Source organism: Triticum aestivum, chromosome 5B, assembly GCF_018294505.1.
Source record: "Triticum aestivum cultivar Chinese Spring chromosome 5B, IWGSC CS RefSeq v2.1, whole genome shotgun sequence".
Lineage (NCBI taxonomy): Eukaryota > Viridiplantae > Streptophyta > Magnoliopsida > Poales > Poaceae > Triticum > Triticum aestivum.
In genome coordinates this window covers 633419999-633438454 of record NC_057807.1, presented here as the reverse complement: position 1 = coordinate 633438454, position 18456 = coordinate 633419999, and the positions used below count along the sequence as shown (strand labels likewise).

General features: G+C 52.0%; 1 protein-coding gene and 1 pseudogene across 1 annotated transcript; both read right to left on the bottom strand.

Moving 5' to 3' along the window:
• Positions 1-929: 929 nt before the first annotated feature.
• LOC123117269 (probable histone H2A.5) lies at positions 930-1623 on the bottom strand. Its single transcript, XM_044538054.1, has one exon. It carries the CDS (start codon positions 1522-1524, stop codon positions 1063-1065), a length of 462 nt encoding a protein of 153 aa, XP_044393989.1. The 5' UTR covers positions 1525-1623; the 3' UTR covers positions 930-1062.
• Positions 1624-11118: 9495 nt separating this feature from the next.
• Positions 11119-16638, bottom strand: LOC123117268 (actin cytoskeleton-regulatory complex protein PAN1-like; annotated as a pseudogene).
• Between the last annotated feature and the right edge of the window lie 1818 nt (positions 16639-18456).

The window sequence follows — 18456 nt, the reverse complement described above, 5'->3', positions numbered from 1 at the left end:
GTTTTTGCGTGTGTGTGTTTGAGTTGATGTTGGTTGTGTGCATCCTAACTATGCATAGGCAGGGTGTGCGCCTATTATGTTATATATCATCTTGATAATCTATTTTGAGCCAATAAAATAAAACATTTATGAAAATATCCCAAATGAAACTTAGAACAATAAATGAAACTTAGAAAAAAGGATAAACTCACTCTTTGAAGTGTTTCCTTTCCTCACTTGCTAACTGCTCTGCCCATTTCTATGCAAAAAAAAAAAAACTCTACCTATTTGTATATTCTTCAAAAGTTATACCCCTTCCTGCGAGTGCTCTCGGTGGTCTTGCTAGCAGTCTTCCCGATTGCCCGATTTCACTGAAACAGAGATGTGCAACAGAACTTATTCAGTCATCAAGCAACATGTTACATGTTCTCGAATGTAGTGATCTTGTGACACAACCCATTACTCCTGCATAAGCTGGACATAGTACTTTATATATTCAAATGTCTGAACCTAGATTCCAGTGTATCTGAATTCTGACCTCATACATGACTGCAGTTAGGGGTTGCTCCTTGACTTGTTAATCTTGCAACTGACTTTCACTAGTCTTTCTAGTTAGGGGATGCTCCTTTATGCTACATCATGTTTTAGAATGTGGTGATACCTGGTTGGGCGACAACCAATTACAGGAAAATGCTTCCGTGACTACAGCAGCTGGACAAAGTACAAGTGAAACGTTGGCATTTGGTAGTACTTGACATGCACAAATGTCTGAACCTGAACTCGCACTGCAGGTTTGGGATGCTTCTCGGTTTCTTCAGCTTGCAACTCAGAGTTTTTCTAATAACCAGACCAAGTGAATTTATCAGATTCAGACGATTGGTAGATACAACTATTCGTCCCACCGCACAGATGTAAAACTCCATAGCATTGCAAAATCATGAACAGACGGATGACAGCAAGAGAATTTACTATAAGTCAGAGAGATTTCTGACATTTTTTTTCCAAAGCAGAACAGATCATACTATATCAACACCATTACTTAAACAGCGAACATTAATTCTATTACGAAGCATTAGTAATCGACTAAGCCTTCTTGGGGGACTTGGCGGCCTTCTTGGGCGACTTGGGCTCCTTCTCAGCCGTCTTCTTGGGGAGCAACACGGGGTTGATGTTGGGCAGCACGCCGCCGTGCGCGATGGTGACGCCGGCGAGCAGCTTGCCGAGCTCCTGGTCGTTCCGGATGGCGGGCAGCAGGTGGCGCGGGATGATGCGGGACTTCTTGTTGTCCTTGGCGGCGTTCCCGGCGAGCTCTAGAAGCTCGGCGGCGAGGTACTCGAGGACGGAGGCGAGGTAGACGGGGGCGCCCATGCCGACGCGCTGCGCGTAGCGACCCTTCTTGAGGAAGCGGCCGATGCGGCCGACGGGGAACTGCAGCCCGGCCTTGACGGATCGAGCCACCGCCTTCTTCCTAGGGCCGCCGCCAAGCTTGCGCCCCACCACGTACTTCTTCACCTTGGAGACGGCGCCGGTGGCCGAGGCGTCCATGGCGGCTAGAGTGATTTGAGATTTGGCGCGATGGGGGATTTCAGAGGGCGGGAGTGTGCTGCTGCGGAGAGATTTGGCGATGGGGATTTGAGATTTGAGTGTTGTGTTGGACGACGGGTTTGGGCAGACTATTTAAACGGCGCGGGAAGGGGATGGTGTGGGCCCGACGATCCGCGACCACAGGCAATGGACGGTCGGATCGGTGGCGAATGGACGGCAGCGATGCGAAAATTACACTGTGCATTCCTATCATTCAGTCAATATTTTGTCAACCGAAGAAATAAATGGAAGGAAACCCATAAAGCGAGGGGATCATTATTTGGATACAAGGTTTTTCACTAGGAATCTTTTCTCATGAAAAAAATTGGGTCAAGGAATGAAACCACAAAATTATAAATTGGTTATGTAAACTCAAATCCATATGACATGCCAGGTATTATTAGAAATTTACTCTTTTGTTTTGTACGGGCGTAATATGATTATAAATTTCCTCTCTCTTGAATTTTGGTGTAAAAACCGTGTGAAACAGTAAGAGCTAGTTTGTAGATTTCCGAATTTATGTTTCTTGCGGGATTACATAAGCCTTTTGTATCTCAAATAGCTTTGAAATAACAGGTAACAGGAACACGCCTGTTGCAATTAACATGCTGGAAATTCACTACGATGGCAACACGAATATTGTGACGTTACGGCAAGCGTCTTCCGCAACCGCGAACCCTTCAAATGTCATCCGTACTTTAGGCTTGAATTTCTGATAACATTATGGTGTACAAGATGAACACTAAACGAAAATAAAAAGGCAGAATAAGCACCTTCATGCACAATAAACTATGTATACGAAAATATCATCATGGTTAGTGTAAGCCCGTCAAACAAGAAAGAGTCGGGATGTTTGCTTTTGCTTTTGAGTGTAGTAAATTCTCCTCATTCATCTATCTTTGTGATCCATTTCTTACCTGAAAATCCAAATACATAAGATAAGGCATCGTCTTTCGCTTTGACGAATTTGGACCTAGCGAAAAGGTTACCAAAAGCTTGTTTTGGATTGGAACCCTGAGCTGCCCGGCCAAACAATTGGAATGGGCCTGGCTGGGTTGCGTATGTGTGTTTGGATGGACATTAAATTGCACGTCTTTCCCTCAAAATCACTAGTATTATAACAAAGTACTTTTAACTACGGCTCTAGTCAAACAAATTTCATGTCATATAACCTTGTATTTATGGAGTATAATTATTGATCAAATGCATGTTTTAACGAAACAAAACACGCCTTACTTTTGGGAATGGAGGGAATACGCATCTATAGAAGAGAACTAATCTGCATGCTGCAGGCCTCCTAGGAAGCTGGCTACTACCCGTCTTTCTGGTGAGGGGGCGTGGCTGTGAAAGGCAGGAAGAAGAAGAGGCAATGCACCTTAGGTGCTGCCGATGAATTGCTCAATGAATATATAGTACAGGTACAACACAAGGCGCGGAGCCCCCGGCATAGCGACGTTGCATGAGATCATGGAGATCATGCATGCAAGACGTGCGCACGAGGGAGAGGGGAGAGAGTTGGCTGCCTATCTGTTAACAGTGGCAAAGGATTATGTTGGTTGTGCTTTTTTGGGTTCTCTGTTCGGTGTTCGTCCGGCTGAGTCAGGTGTTTCGTCATCGCTTTCGAGTGCACCTCTGTGGCGTCAAGGATCCGTCGCTCTGCTGCAGCCGAGCCGCCATGCTCACCCCGGCTGATACAGTCTGATGTCCCAACACCACCGGTGCCAGCAGTGTGCTTGGCGGCACTAACACGACGGTGTTGTCCTGGCCTGCGGTTATGGCCACGACGAACTGGCCGGCGCTGGCAGCACGTACGCGCCACCGGATAGCGTGAGTTGCTTGGATGGACGCTGGGGCTTTCGTGCTCGCCCATGGTGTGCAGTGCAGGGCGGAGGCGACGGGTTTGTGGGAGAGGCGGCGGACTGCAACTTGTAGATTGATGCCATGGACAAGGACCAGGATTACCAGCGCGCCCCAAGGAACAGGGTCACCGCTGCGTCGCCACTTCCTCCCCCACCACGGCCCGCTTCTTCCCTGTTGCACTCCCGTTCAATGTCGTCCTGCCCGTTGCGCCCGGCGCCCCTAGTCTCCTTTCCGCATGGCTGCGATGGTGACTGTTAGCAATAAGCCACGGCCAGGGCGTGTCGGGTGCGCGTACGTGCGTGCATCGGACATGTCGGGCGCGGTCCGGTCCGCGTCGGGTGCGTGGCAGGGTGGCGTGTGTGCGTGCATGTGGAGCACGGGGTGTGCGTGGGCCAAGTGTGTAGGCTTAGGGCCAGGCCGTTGGCGAGTCGTGCGGTGTGCTCGTGGCTGATCTGTTGGAGGCCCGCCGTGGACCGCGCGCGTCGTGGGCACGAGGGGAGCGGGCGGATCGTGCGCACGAGGTAGAGGGGGCGTGGGTGCGTGCCCTGGCGCCGGCTCTGGCTATAAGACCAGTGCGGTGATCCTTGTAATGGCTGGGGCGTCGAGTTCGTGCTCGGGAGAAAAATTGGCCGTTCGTGCGGCAGGCGTTCGAGCGCCGGAAAAGCTCTCTGTGTCCACCGTGTCTCCTTCCTCCTCCCTTCTTCTTTCTCCTTGGTTCGAGCCAGAGTGAAGTGTGCAGAGAGAGAGAGAGAGGACTCCGGCGAGCTAGGGTTTAGGGTTTTGCGCCAACAGTGACGCACGGGAGTTGTCCATTGAAGCCATAACAGAGAACATGAAGCAAACTCAGGCCGCACCGTCGTGCCGTTCCCATCATTGCTGCAGGTCTTCTGGCCGTCGAAGTGGTCTTGAGTCTTGACCTAGAACTCGACCAACTCACTGGCGCCTCGAGCCCATCCAACTTGCCGGCTGCTTAGCTCGCGCCCAGCCGCCAAGTCGACCTCATCCACTCATACCCGCCAGGCCGCCGGCGCCCCGTCGAAGACCACGCGAGGAGGCACTCCGGCTGCCTCCATGTAAACTGCAGGACGGCGCTCGCACGGCGGCTGCCTCGCCCTTGCGGCATCTCCTCATGGCGCCGGCGTCGTCCTAGAGGGTAATTCTCAAGCGCCCCCCCAATCGGTGTCCCTGGCCAACGTTGTCTCCCGCCAGAGCCTCGCCGGTGGTGTTCGCCCGGTGGGGCTGCGAGGTGCAGCTCTGGGAGCTCCAGCCGCAACACGTGTGGTGCATGATGAGCATGGACGCGCCGGATCCGTACCTCTGTTAGATGCATGTTAGGTTCAGCAAGAAAATATCTTCATGTCATATACTGTAAACAACATAAACTACGGCCTACAGGCAACCGCCGAGCTCAGCTCCTTCCTATGGATCGCGAGTCGGGTCGAGGGACAAGGAGCCAAGGAGGGGGAAGCTGGGCTGGGCGGAGGAGTGGCCATGCAGAGTGGCGGTTGCAGCAGTACGGGGGAGACAAGCCTGGTGGCGAGCGGTCAATCCATGGACCCCGGCGTTACGCCGGTCGAATGAGAGGACCGGAAAGAAGAAGACGACAAGGGTGATGCACGTGGCACGCCACGGGAGCCGTGAACCCCAATACCCCATTGCTACGGCCGGCGAGCTCTCGCATTGCCGACGGCCGGAAGAGGAAGTGCAGCACCTCCCCCACGGCCTTGCCACCGGCGATGCCGCCGAGCAGCGCCGCAGCCACGTGGTGAGGCGGAACAATGACAGCACGTCCGACTCCGACACGCCGACACTGCAGCAAGGTCGTCTGCGGCGTGGCGACCGGAGCCGGTGAGCATCTACTGCAACCACGCCATGGCGCTCCGGGTCTTCTCGTCCCACGCTGGCGTCGGGACCTCAGCGTCACGGGAGAGGCTCCTCTGATGTGCGGCAAGCCGCTGCTGCGATGCGCGCGGGAGGCGTCCTTGTCTGTGTAGCTCACCGAAATATTTTACACCGATGACACAACACCGTGCATAAAATTGACTAACTCCGGTGATATGTGAACGTACGTAGCATGAACACAATCGATCTTTGGCTGATCGAACGGCGGGGGCATCCTCGACATCACCACCGTGGATAAACTCAAGTCAGTCGTGGGAGGACGAACTCGGCCCCCGGCCACCAGCCGCGTCGAGCCCCCGACAGTGCTGATGTCGAGGATGCCCCCGCCGTTCTTGTGATCTTGTCGAGCGAGCTGGCGTTCGCCATCTGTGCCGAATGTATCTTATGATCAGAGTCCGGCCGCAGACGTCTCCGAGATGATGTTGTACTTGACTCTCCGTGTGTCCATGGCGGTATCCGATCGTGGCGTCACTTGGACCAGGCCGCGAGGATGCCACGTCCGACCACCGTCGGACACGAGCGGCGTGCTCGTCGGCGGGAGCAACCGTCACACAGGGTACGTGTTCACCGGACGCGTGGAAGTCGATGACGAGGAAACTCACGCGCAGCGCCGGCGGATGAGTCGCCGCTCTCGTCCTTGGGCACGACTGCCCTGGTCGCCATGGCGTCGGCTGTGATGAGGTCATGAGGACCTCGTCGACGAGGACTATACGTGTACGGCCGACAACCTATAATCGGCCGGGCACGAGACGCGGAGGACAACCGTGCTTAGCAAGGCGCTCTTCAAGGACGGCACGGCGTGCCAGCACTGCTGCCAAATTAAGGCTGCACTTCTTTCTACTCCCTCTGTTCCTAAATATTTGTCTTCCTAGAGATTTCAACAAGTGACTATATACGAAGCAAAATGAGTGAATCTGTACTCTAAAATATGTCTACATACATCCGTATGTAGTAGCCCATTTGAAATCTCTAAAAAATAAATATTTAGAAATGGAGGGAGTATATATTATAGTAGATGCATGGCAGGTTCAAATTCTTTGCATTCCCCTTGGAAAGATCTTGTTTCTCTGAATTTAATCGTCCTGCAGAACCAGCGCGAAGAGATCAGCGAGCCATCCAAACACTGCAGTAATTGAAGACGGCCATGGAATGCCTACAGAACAAACTAAAAATACTATATCTGGTACTGTTTCTGTTCAGGGGAGAAGCAGAGAGTCGTGTCCGGGACTTCGGGCTCCTGTACTGCTGGTGATATGGCTGCTTTTGCACCCGGTCCTCTTTCGCTATGTGTGCGTGATCATGTACCCAGTATCCACCAGCGTTTCTGCTCGTTTATGTATACACATACAAGTAAATTGCACAAAAACCGACCGTCACTTCTCCTTTGTATCTGCCGAAGACGCAAGTAGCCCAACGGGACATGCTTGTGTGGAGTTGAATGACAACACACAGAGGTCTTTTGGCGAAACTGGGGGCTCTTTGTCTAAAGGAAGGGCAAAGTCAACAGGCCAATCCCAGTTAGTTTCAGAATTGGAAGACCATCACATTGATGGCTACGTTATATCTTTTTTTGCCAGAAAACAACATGTCACAGGAGGAGCATCGCTACAACCTTGCCCTCACGCATCACTGGTTGACAGAGGGCCAGATCTAGGATTAATTCGCGAGCGAGGAGGCCGTGTCGGCCATGGCCACGGAGTACCCAAACTTCCTCGAGGAGCAGAGAGCGCTCCACGAGGTCATGTGCAACGCTCGTGCGGTGATGCCTGACATGTAGATGGCACTGGAGGTCGCAGACGGGAACGTCGGCAGTTGTGTGCCATTGTTGGCGCCGCTGCGACCACGATGTCGATCCGTCCATGTTCAGGCAACGGACTCCAACGAGGAAGAGTAGGACATGGGAGACGGCGGCGCCTCGTGTCCTATGTGGGCCAGTCGGTGTCACATATCTTCTCTTCCTCGCATGCGACCGTAACCTCACTTCGCCGGCTCACGGCTGCGAGCATGGACACGGAGGGGAACAACAAAATTTTGGAGGACGGGCGTTGGCTGGAGATTTAGACTAGGTTAGGGTCCGGACGCTTTTGCTTAATGAAGATGTCGAAAATGTAATGAATGCAGTCAGGTTTAAATGAAATTTATCGGGTTTGCATGAAAATCGTCTCGTTTATTCAAATACCGTTTGGAATGTATGTGGACACGGTTGGATGGCCGCACAGGCAGAGCTACGGCAACGTCGAATGGGCCGTGGCCCGCCCATCTTTTTACAATTTTACACTAATTCTGTTACTTCCGGGACTTAAAACACTAGCACACAAACTGTTTTCTACTATTTGGCCGGCCCAGCCGGCCCAACAATGGGTTTCAAGGTCGGCCACAAAAGATGGCATATCACTGTGCGCGCGCGCGTGGTAGGAAGAAAGAAAGAAACGGTGCACGAGCGCGCGCGTTGGAGAATTGGAACGCATGGCGGCACGCTGGCCCGATGCTCGCGCGGTGCGGCCAGGGAGGGACTGCTGGTTGATTTGGCGCCCGGTGGTGCGCGGGATGGAATGATGCGCGCGTGATTTGGCGCCGGGTCGATCGGTCGATCTTCTAGGTGGATGGATCCGATCGTGTCGTGTGCAACAACAACGAACGGTTGGAGTGGAACGTGACGGCCGCCGGCAAGCCACGGACACGCGCTACCACCTGTACTGCACGTCGTCGGCGCATGCACCACAGCGGATCATTGGCATGGCACGGACCGAAGGTTCAGAGCGGCTCTACCAAAAACAGCTGATCTGATCGGACCGGATCCTATGTGGTAGTGGAGACGACCGAGGGAGGGAGAAACAGGACAATGGAAGGGGAAGGAAGGGACACGTGTCTTGGCGGCAAGAAATGCAACAGTGAAAGGGAGGCGGCAGACAGGAAGCCAGGAATCGCCGGCCGTGGCGGGGCGGGGACCCTCCAAACTCCACTTCACCCAGCCTTGCTCGCCAGCGCGGGCCAGCCGTCTCGGCCAGGCCATTGGCAATGCATGCATGCACCAGATGATCTCGTCCGCACCCGTGACCACCTGGGGTCCCCTTCTCGGCCTGCCATTGGCGATGGGCATCCGTTTCGCTCCTCCCCCCACAAACTTTTTCCCTTTCCTTCCTTCCTTCCATTGGTATTTGCCGCGGAACACATGCGAGAAAGGAGGATCGCGATGGTGGGCCCCAAGAAACCACACGACACGACCATGACCACGACCAGGGGAGGGAGGGAGGTGGAGGTGGTGGGACCCAGGGTGGCTCACACTGCTGCCTTGTTTTATCATCTTCCCTTCGCTTCCCTTCACCAATTTCTGTGGAGTGATTCTTTGTTTGTTTGTTTGATTCCATCTCTCTTTCTAATCGGCGTATAGGTAGCACTGCCAATGCTCACCAGCCGCGCCTTCTTCCTTTTTCAGACGGAACGGAACACGACATCTGTTGAAATGTTGTCACAAACTAACTAATGCACTGCTGTGTATGGGGACTGACCTCACTCCCCATACTCAGCCTATATCCTGGACGGATATAGGGACGCCCGCCAAGTTGGACCCATCTGCAAATTTACTAATCCTCCCACTTCGACTGAGCTCCTCCCGCCTTCGTCCTTCATTTCCTGCCTCCCTCCTTTGCTCGTTGTTCACGTCTGCGGTCGTCGACACCCTGCTGTCTGCCACCATGGCCACGGCACGGCGACGGATCGCCGGATCCTTGCAAGGTGGAGAACCTTGCCCGGAAGGATTGCCGCCGGAGGCAGCGCGAGTGTGAGGTGTTGCAGAAGGTAGCGGCCGGCGGACCGTGTCCCGATGAACCTAGACCCTGAATCCGTTTGGTGCATCGGAAAAATTATGATCCTGGCCAGGATCAATTGCTAGTCTCACTGACTAAGTTGGTCCACCTGTCATATTCACCATCTATCCCAATTCTTGGCAGCACTATGTGTGTACCTGTGGAGGCTGAGGCGGCGCCGCCTCACGCCCAAGGTGGTGTGGGAGGAACACTAGGAGAAGGCCGCCATGTACAGCTCGCAGCCCGATGACCGATGCACCTCACCGCCGATTTGCGCCTGCCGCGTGATGCCGGTCGCGTACAGAGGAATCGCGTCTTGGCATGTAGGCGGCCACCTAGTTGTATTCCAGCTGGAGCGTGACGCCGACTGGACACACGGCGTGCCTGTCTCGCGCTCACCATAGTCTAGTCGCGGTGGTCACGGCCTGCCGCTTCTGTGCCCTCCCAACGGTTCACGAGGACGTCAGATGAGCTGCACTAGAGCACCGGCGCGACGGCGAGTGTGTTCACCTCATGCTCTGCTTCACCGGCGTTTGCACGGCCGAGTGCTTTGTCTCCTTCCCCTGCTGTGTGTCACCCACAAGGTCACCGACAAGTACAAGCCATTGATTATTAGTGTGATGAATCAAAGAAGTTTCCGTCGTGCACTCAACCAGAGAAGCAAGGAGGTGGTGCATCTTCGTGCCGTGATGCAATCCCGATCATCTCGGCTCCCTTTTTGCACCGCCGGCCATCACCTCGACATAGCAAAATTAGGCAACGCGCCTTGCATGGTGTGGCCGTGTGGGTGCGTACGAAGTAGGCCGCGCACTTGCCGGACGGACGGAGACGTGAGGAACAGGCACGGACGGGCAGGCGGTGTCCTGTGCACGATCGTGCGGCCGGCGCGCGGGCATGGAGAGACCGATCGACAGACGCGTACAAGGAGACGCGCCCCTGGCCGAGATCATGGCATCGCTGCAGCACATGGAGATGGAGGACGAAGGCGTAGTTGCCATGTAAGCATGTAGGCCCGTGCGACCAGTGAGAGCAACGAGCGAGGGAGAGGGAGGCGGGTGGGGTGGACCAACTCCAGTCCACCCTGCCCCCTGCTCGGGTCGGCAGCGCGGGCCAGCCGTGGCAGTGCATGCAGCAGAGCAGATGATTCGCACCTGGCTCCTGGTCCCTTCTCGGCCTTCCTTCCATTGGCAATGGGCATTGCCCGTGCATCCCTTTCCTTCCCTCCCCCACAACTTTTACCTTCCCTGGCTTCCATTGGGATTGGGGTTGGGCAACAGTAACACGCTGGCAGGCGACAGAGGAGGATCGAGACGCAGGTCTGGGCTGAGCTCCGGTGATCTTCCTGCCGAGTAGTACTGTAGAGTATATCCCCACCCCAGAACCCACACGACACGCCCATGACCAGGGTCCAGGGGAGGGAGGGAGGTAGTGGGGTGGGATCAAGCATGTGGAAAAGCAGCCAAGAAAGCTTTCACAGTGCTGCATGCCACCTTTTGTTTGACCGTATCATCTCCCCTTGCTTCCCTTCGGTAATTTCATTTCTGTGCAATGGTTTTTGTTCGTCTCGACTTCTCCTTTCAATGGGCAGGTACGGAGGGAGGAAGTACTGCCAATGTTCACCTTCTTCCTTTTCCTTATAAACTGGACCAATTCTCTTCCTTCTCAATGAAATGCATGAACCCCCTGCCCCTTTCGAGGTGTTCTCGAAAAAAAAACATCTTATGGAATGTTGTTACAGACTAGTGTACTGTACATCCCCATTGTAGTATCGTAACATGGATATCTACCATCTTACGGCAGTGAAACTCCCGTCTTGTATCTTGTACTAGTAGTTACCACAAAGACAAGTTTGTCACATTACAAGCTTTCGACTTGACAACCATCTTACGATTTGGATCTCTACTATCTACTCTTGTCACAAACTGAAGGGATTCAGTGAAATAACATCGCTTCAGTTACGCTGAATCTTTGACGAACAACTGCAAAAGAAAAAGGCTATCAACCGACAGTCAACTGCATAGAGGGAAATGAGAAATAGTCTTTGCAACTGATCAAACATGCTTCGCAAGGGTTATTACAAACTCCTCTCACGGACATGCAAAACGTGCCCAAAACACTCCGGCGTGGATTCAGCCAAAGCATCATTTCGTATTCAACGATTTCTTCACACCCTGAAGGGCACCCCCACATGACAGTTGATACAATCAAGAGGAGCGCCCCCCGTGCCAATGGCGTACTTCACACCGAGATTCATGAGCAAGTTTACCAGCAACCCTGCTAGGACGACTCCCACAAAGTTGGCGGACAAGCCTGACCAGAACGGCATGGCAAGGACAGACGTGATGATAGCGCCGGTCCATGCTCCGGTGCCTGGGAACGGAACGGCAACCAACGTCATCAGCCTGATCAGCCACTGGAACTCCTCGACAGCCGCAGCATTTCATCACGCCCGCTCGAGAAGAGGTCCATTGTCCGGGTCACCCCAGCGCTTCTTTGCGAGTTTCTTCAGGTAGAGGATGATGAATGGCACAGGCACCATGTTCCTGGAGAAACAGAGAGTAGATGTAAAGTTCTATGTATATTTAAAAAAATATTTTCTAATATAGAGCATGAAACTTTTTCTGAAGAGAGATGTCAAAGTTGCTGACACTAGAGTGACAACTTGCAATTTACATTTCAGCCGCGCCACTGGAAATTGACCATAAAACATCATCATGGCCCATTATATCAATCACCAGGATAAGAAAAACTACTAGTAAAACCAAATGCAATTTCAGCCGCACCGCTGAAAAATGACCATAAAACATTATCACGACCTATATATCAATCATCAGAATGCAGAAAACACTAATATCAAATGCTAAATTGTCCAGCACTTGGCTTCAACATCATCACGATTTTGCAGACGCGGATGTCACACAAGTACATCACCTTCTCCCCCCTCCCTCACTCTCTCTTTTGTCTTCTGCACACTACAGAAATCAATTCACAGTGCATGCAGAATTTTTCGGAATGTTGATATACTGGCATTTTGCAGGAGGTTGTTAAACACGTTTCACATAGAGGCGATGCTGACGTTTGTAGTAAAAGGCGAGGAGTTGAGTCACGTGGTTGGGACTAAGGAGGAAGAGCTTGAGAGGAAGATCAACATGTTCATCTGATCCTCCTTAACCTAACTAAAAACCTGTACTTCAATATTAGTACCAGGTCCTAGCTTCTCTCAGTGGAAGGGGGCACCTATGCTTTGTCCATGTTGTACTGCAAATTCTCCCTTTTAAAATGCTACCAGTTGTAGTACATTCATCTTAGGGATGTCAATTCAAAAGAAGAAACAAGTCGCAGGTATCAGTTGAACCACATTCATGCAATTCCTATAACATATTTCTTCCAACCAAGAATTAAACACATGCACGGATCTATAATGGATTAATAGTCTCCAGAATTCGTCAAATGAGCAAATCAAAAGGAGAGAGGGTGGAATGTTCTCACTGCTATTCAGAGGCGATATGCAAAGTCGGTGAGAAGGAGGTCTCACTGGTAGGCGTGCTATGCAGCCGACTTCAACACCGAGTCACCGACACAACATGGAGTTATCAGTGGGCTTTGTGTGCTGGACGGAGAGTGAAATGAGAGCCAGCGTGCCCAGACTGGTAAAGCCGTGCAACTCCTGCGTGCAGAGATGCTCGAGCGCCTTTTCATGCAGCACATCAGCCAGCGGCTCTCGGATAGTCGAAGTGTGAGTGGCACAGGATTGGATTTCGGGATTAGTCAGTGATGGTAGGATGAGGCGGAGGGAAGGGAGGACAAAGACAGGAGGTGAGGGAGGAAGAAGGTGAAATACCACCCACATGTGCAAAGCCAAGGTGAGGTGCATGCCACTCGAGCAAAACCATCAACCACGCCATTACAGCCGTTGCCAAAACCAGGCAGGGAGTATTGTGCCTTGTGGTCCTCTGTCTCCGGCTGCGCTAGTTATGTCATCTCTGGTTGCTGCTTCCAGTTGGTGGATGCTCACTAAGATCTTCTTGTTCGTTCACCGCATTGTTTTCTTCAATGGATATAAAGCTCCTGAACTGGAACATGAGAGGGTTGAACAACCCGGCTTGGAGGAGGTCGATACAGAAATTTGTCTCAGCTAACCAGTGCAACATTGTATGTCTTCAAGAAACTGAATTGGCTGATGTTGATAAAAAAGTATTGTGGCTGAAGTCCTGGGCAGCAGAGTTTCTGAGGACCTCATCTTCAAAGCTGCTAATGGTACAAGGGGTGCGATCCTGGTTGCCAGCACAGATGATTTTGATATTTCCTTCCACAAGAATGCCTCCGGCTCTCACTTTATTACTGATACTATTACTGATCTGACCAATAATGCCGCTTGGTCCATCTCTGGTGTGTATGGGCCTCCGGAGGACAGTGACAAAATTCTTTTTCTGAACGAGCTTAAGAGCATAAAGAAGAGCGTGTTGCCTGATTGGATGATTCTTGGGGACTTTAATCTCATTTGCCATGTCAGTGACAAAAGCAACTCCAACATTAATCTCGGAATGATGGGACACTTTAGAAACGTGATTGAGGATCTTAAGCTCTGGGAAATTGCTCTTAATGGAAAGAGGTTCACCTAGTCTACGGAGAGAGAGAGAACACGGCTCATTCCAAAATCGATCGAGTTAATCTTGGGAGCTGATCCACTTGTAATATCAGTTGTCTCTGGCCTCAACTGCCATTTTGCCACTGTCTAATGATCCTCCAGAAGATGGATGTCAAGCACTATAAGGGGTTCAGATTTGAGGCTTGCTGGCTAAGGATGGAGGGATTCAGAGAGAAGCTGCTTGAGGCTGGGCTAAACCTGCTTGCTTTAAGGATGCTCTAAAGATTCTGCACATCGAGCTGTCAAAAACCGCTCATGCTCTGAAACTGTGATATACAAGATTAAAGAAGGAAGTGAGATTCAGACATGAGGTAGTCAATGAGGTGATTTTCCAGCTGGACCTTGATCAGGAGGAATGAGAGCTACTCCCTCCGTCCCATAATGTAAGACGTTGTTTGTCACTACACTAGTAGTGACCAAAAACGTCTTACATTATGGGACGGAGGGAGTATTTGCTACGGAATGAAACCTTCGTTTTCTCTTGAAATCGAAGCTGCTTGTCTTTGCAGCGCTTGACAGAGTGAGATGGCGTCAGAGATCTTGTATTATGTGGATCAAATCTGGAGATGCAAACAGAAAAGTTTTTCACGTTACAGCGAATGACCTGGAGGAGGAAGAATCACATTCTTGTTTTGAAAAATCTGAAGCGGGAAGAGACGTCTGACATGATCCTAAAGCTCAGGTGCTGCTGCATCACTTCAATCCCCTGCTCAGGGAGGCTTGCCAGAGACCTTATGGGGCTTAACTGGGATTTTTTTTTTCCTGCAGCTCCACTCCGCTGATCTTCCGCACCTTGACGATACTTTCTTGCTTATGGAGCTCAAAGACACCATCTCTATCTCCATGCTGAGAAGACTGAATGCCAACCTCTCTTGGACATAATTAAGCCGTGGAAGGTAAAATTCATGTCCGGAAAGGGTTGTCTAACGCTTATCAATTCTGTGCTGACTGCGCTCAGAAGTCACAACCTCCTTGTTCACTGCTTTTCCACTGTCCAAGTGGATTATCAAAACGATAGACAAGATTAGGAGAAATTTTCTCTGTATCTGGATAAGAGGCGCATGAGGGTAAGTGTTATTAAGCTAGGTGAAGGTCTGCTCGTCTAAATACTGTTGGTGATTAAGGTTTTTGATCCAGTTTTCCTTACAAACTGGATCAGCAACAGCCTGAGGGGTGACTCTTGACTTTTGCCACTTCTGAGCAATATATTCAGGTGGGAGAACTCTTCCTCCGGTGATTCCGCAAAAAAAGATTGTTGGGGATTAGGAGTAAAAGATTGGAGCACTTTAGCAGGGCGTTGCTGTTAAGATGACTATGGTTCAACTGGGACAATGTGAACAGACCATGGAAAGGACTGCCTGTTCCTTGCAATGAGACCGATCAGCAACTCTTTGCGACCTGCGCTTTGATTCACATTTGGAATGGGGAAAAGGCCTCATTCCGGTTCGGCAGTTGGCTTGATGGAGTCCCTCTGAAAGATATGGCGCCCGGCTTACTGGTTGGCCTCTAGGAAAAGTATCTATGTTTGTGATGGGATCAGGGGAGGAAAGTGGATGAAGGACCTTGAAAGGATTAACTTGGAGGAGGAAATTGACATGTTCTTGCAGATTTGGTCTAAAGCGCTCAGGGGAGGGGGAGAGGGTCTTAGAAGCTCACAGCCTGCAACTCTTAATCGGCGGTGTCGGCAAATTCATTGTAACGACCTCCTTAAGATTTGGAGTGCTAAGGCGAGAAGCTTCTTTTGCTAAGCAAAATTGGTTTGCCTTCTCTTCCTCTCATCCTAGAGCCTCTGCCATTGCCCTGAGGTCTTCCGTCGCTGGCCGGTGGAGAAAACTTTCACACGGGGTAAAAAATCCCCAATGCCAGAAGATGGCGTCAATGGCGATTCATGTAGTCTGTCCCCTGTGGAAGGAGCGCTGCCATGGGATCTTCCAAAATGCCCAGGCCTCCTCTGATGAGGGCATGTCTTTAATTCGTGCTGAGTGTTAGACCTTCAGTGCATAGGCTAGGTTGATCGACAGTAAGTGGCATATACTCCTATTTTTCTTTAGTTTTCTAGCTGGTTTTGAGCAATGTACATACTTCTCCCTTCTTTAATGCAAACTACGAATGATAAGTCTGAACTGAAATTTAGTCAATGCACCACCGGCAATTAATAGAACATTTGGCGTACACAGGCCTGGGCGGACAGACACTAACCTGACATCAAAACTGCCAGGACGGTCAGCTGGACGGGGTGACGGCGCATCCAATACCCGGCCGGAATTGCTCCGCGCAGCTCTAGCACCGGCAATGTGGCAATTATGAACACGACGGCGTCGTCGGGCCAGCCGAGGCTCCGCAGCGACGCCGCCACCCGCAGCCCGAACCCGGACGCCTAGATGGAGTCCTCGGCCGCCGCGAGTGCCGCGCCACGGCCGCCGAGCAGGGCGGCGGAGCCCAGGAGCGCGCCCAGCGCCAGCCGCCCCGCCCAGTCGCCGGGCGCCTGGCCCGGCTCCTCCGTCGCGTCACCGCCGCCTCGCGCCGGCGTCGGCGCTCTGGCGACGGGAGCGAGAGCTTTGCGGGGAGGCGGCGGGATTCCGGGAGGAGCAGAGGCTGGATCCCTCGGGCGGAGCGCGGGCGGTGGAGCCGCGAGAAGAGGCCTCCGTCTCCAAAATGTCAGCGGGAGAGGCGAGCGCGTGGCGGCGAGAAGTGCGGCCGCCATGGGCCCATGGCTGTCTGGATCGAGAACAGAGGATGCTTTAGCTTGCCGTCGCGGCCGTGGTGCTCTGCGGATTTTGGTCGGTACGGACGGTGGTTACGAGGAGAGGAGGGCTCGTCGGAGTTGGTCTCCTGTGTTTCAACTGTTCAACGAGCCACACGTGTGTCCGGTTTTTCTCTGGTTCAACTGTTCATTACTCCTATAAACCAGTCTAGTTCACTTTTGGTTTTCTAGTGTGTTTATACCGCTGAAAAAATAGCACACTACAGCACCGCTAATAGCCAATTATAGCCTCGCCAAATAAATTAGTGTATAATAGATTTTGTAGTGTGTTTAAATCACTGAGAAAATAACACGCTATAGCACCAATAATAGCAATCTATAGCGTTCTAAGCATTTTCTAGCTAAATGAATCAGTGTATAATGTTGTTGGGGAACGTAGCAATAATTCAAAAATTTCATACGTGTCACCAAGATCAATCTAGGAGATGCTAGCAACGGGAGAGAGGGAGTGCATCTTCATACCCTTGAAGATCGCTAAGCGGAAGCGTTATAAGAACGCGGTTGATGGAGTCGTACTCGCGGCGATTCAAATCGCGGAAGATCCGGTCTAGCGCCGAACGGACGGCGCCTCCGCGTTCAACACACATACAGCCCGGGGAAGTCTCCTCCTTCTTGATCCAGCAAGGGGAGAGGAGAAGTTGAGGGAGAACTCCAGCAGCACGACGACGTGGTGGAGGAGCTTGTGGTATTCCTGCAGGTCTTCGCCAAGCTCTACGGAGGAGAAGGAAGAGTTGGAGGAGGGAGGGGCTGCGCCAGGGAAGGGGTGCGGCTTCCCTCTATCTCCCTCGCTATATATAGGGGGAAGGGGGGAGGAGGAGGCGCCCTAGGGTTCACTAGGGGAGGGGCGGCGGCCATAGGGGAAACCCTAGATGGGTTTGGGCGCCCCCACCCCTAGGAAACTTGCCCCCAAGTCAGGAGGGGTGGCTGCCCTAGGGGAGGCGCCCCCACCTCTCCACGTTACGTGAGATGGGGTGGGAGGGGCGCACAGCCCCTTAGTGGGCTGATATGCCCCCTCCCCTTGGCCCATAAGGCCCCCCAACGCTTGCCGGGGCCTCCGAAACACCTTTCGGTCACGCTGGTCGTCACCCGGTACTCCCAGAACAATTCCGGACTCCAATACCCTTCGTCCAATATATCGATCTTCACCTTTGGACCATCCCGGAGTTCCTCGTCACGTTCGGGATCTCATACGGGACTCCGAACAACCTTCGGTAACCACATACTATTTCCCATAACAACTCTAGCGTCACCGAACCTTAAGTGTGTAGACCCTACGGGTTCGGGAACCATGCAGACATGACCGAGACACCTCTCCGGCCAATAACCAATAGCAGGATCTGGATACCCATATTGGCTCCCACATGTTCCACGATGTTCTCATCGGATGAACCACGATGTCGGGGATTCAATTAATCCCATATACAATTCCCTTTGTCCACCGGTATGTTACTTGCCCGAGATTCGATCGTCGGTATCCCAATACCTCGTTCAATCTCGTTACTGGCAAGTCTCTTTACTCGTTCTGTAACGCATGATCCCGTGGCTAACTCATTAGTCACATTGAGCTTATTATGATGATGCATTACCGAGTGGGCCCAGAGATACCTCTCCGTCATACGGAGTGGCAAATCCCAGTCTCGATTCGTGCCAACCCAACAGGCACTTTCGGAGATACCTGTAGTGCACCTTTATAGCCACCCAGTTACGTTGTGACGTTTGGTACACCCAAAGCATTCCTACGGTATCCGGGAGTTGCACAATCTCATGGTCTAAGGAAATGATACTTGACATTAGAAAAGCTCTTAGCAAACGAACTACATGATCTTGTACTATGCTTAGGATTGGGTCTTGTCCATCACATCATTCTCAATGATGTGATCCCGTTATCAATGACATCCAATGTCCATGGTCAG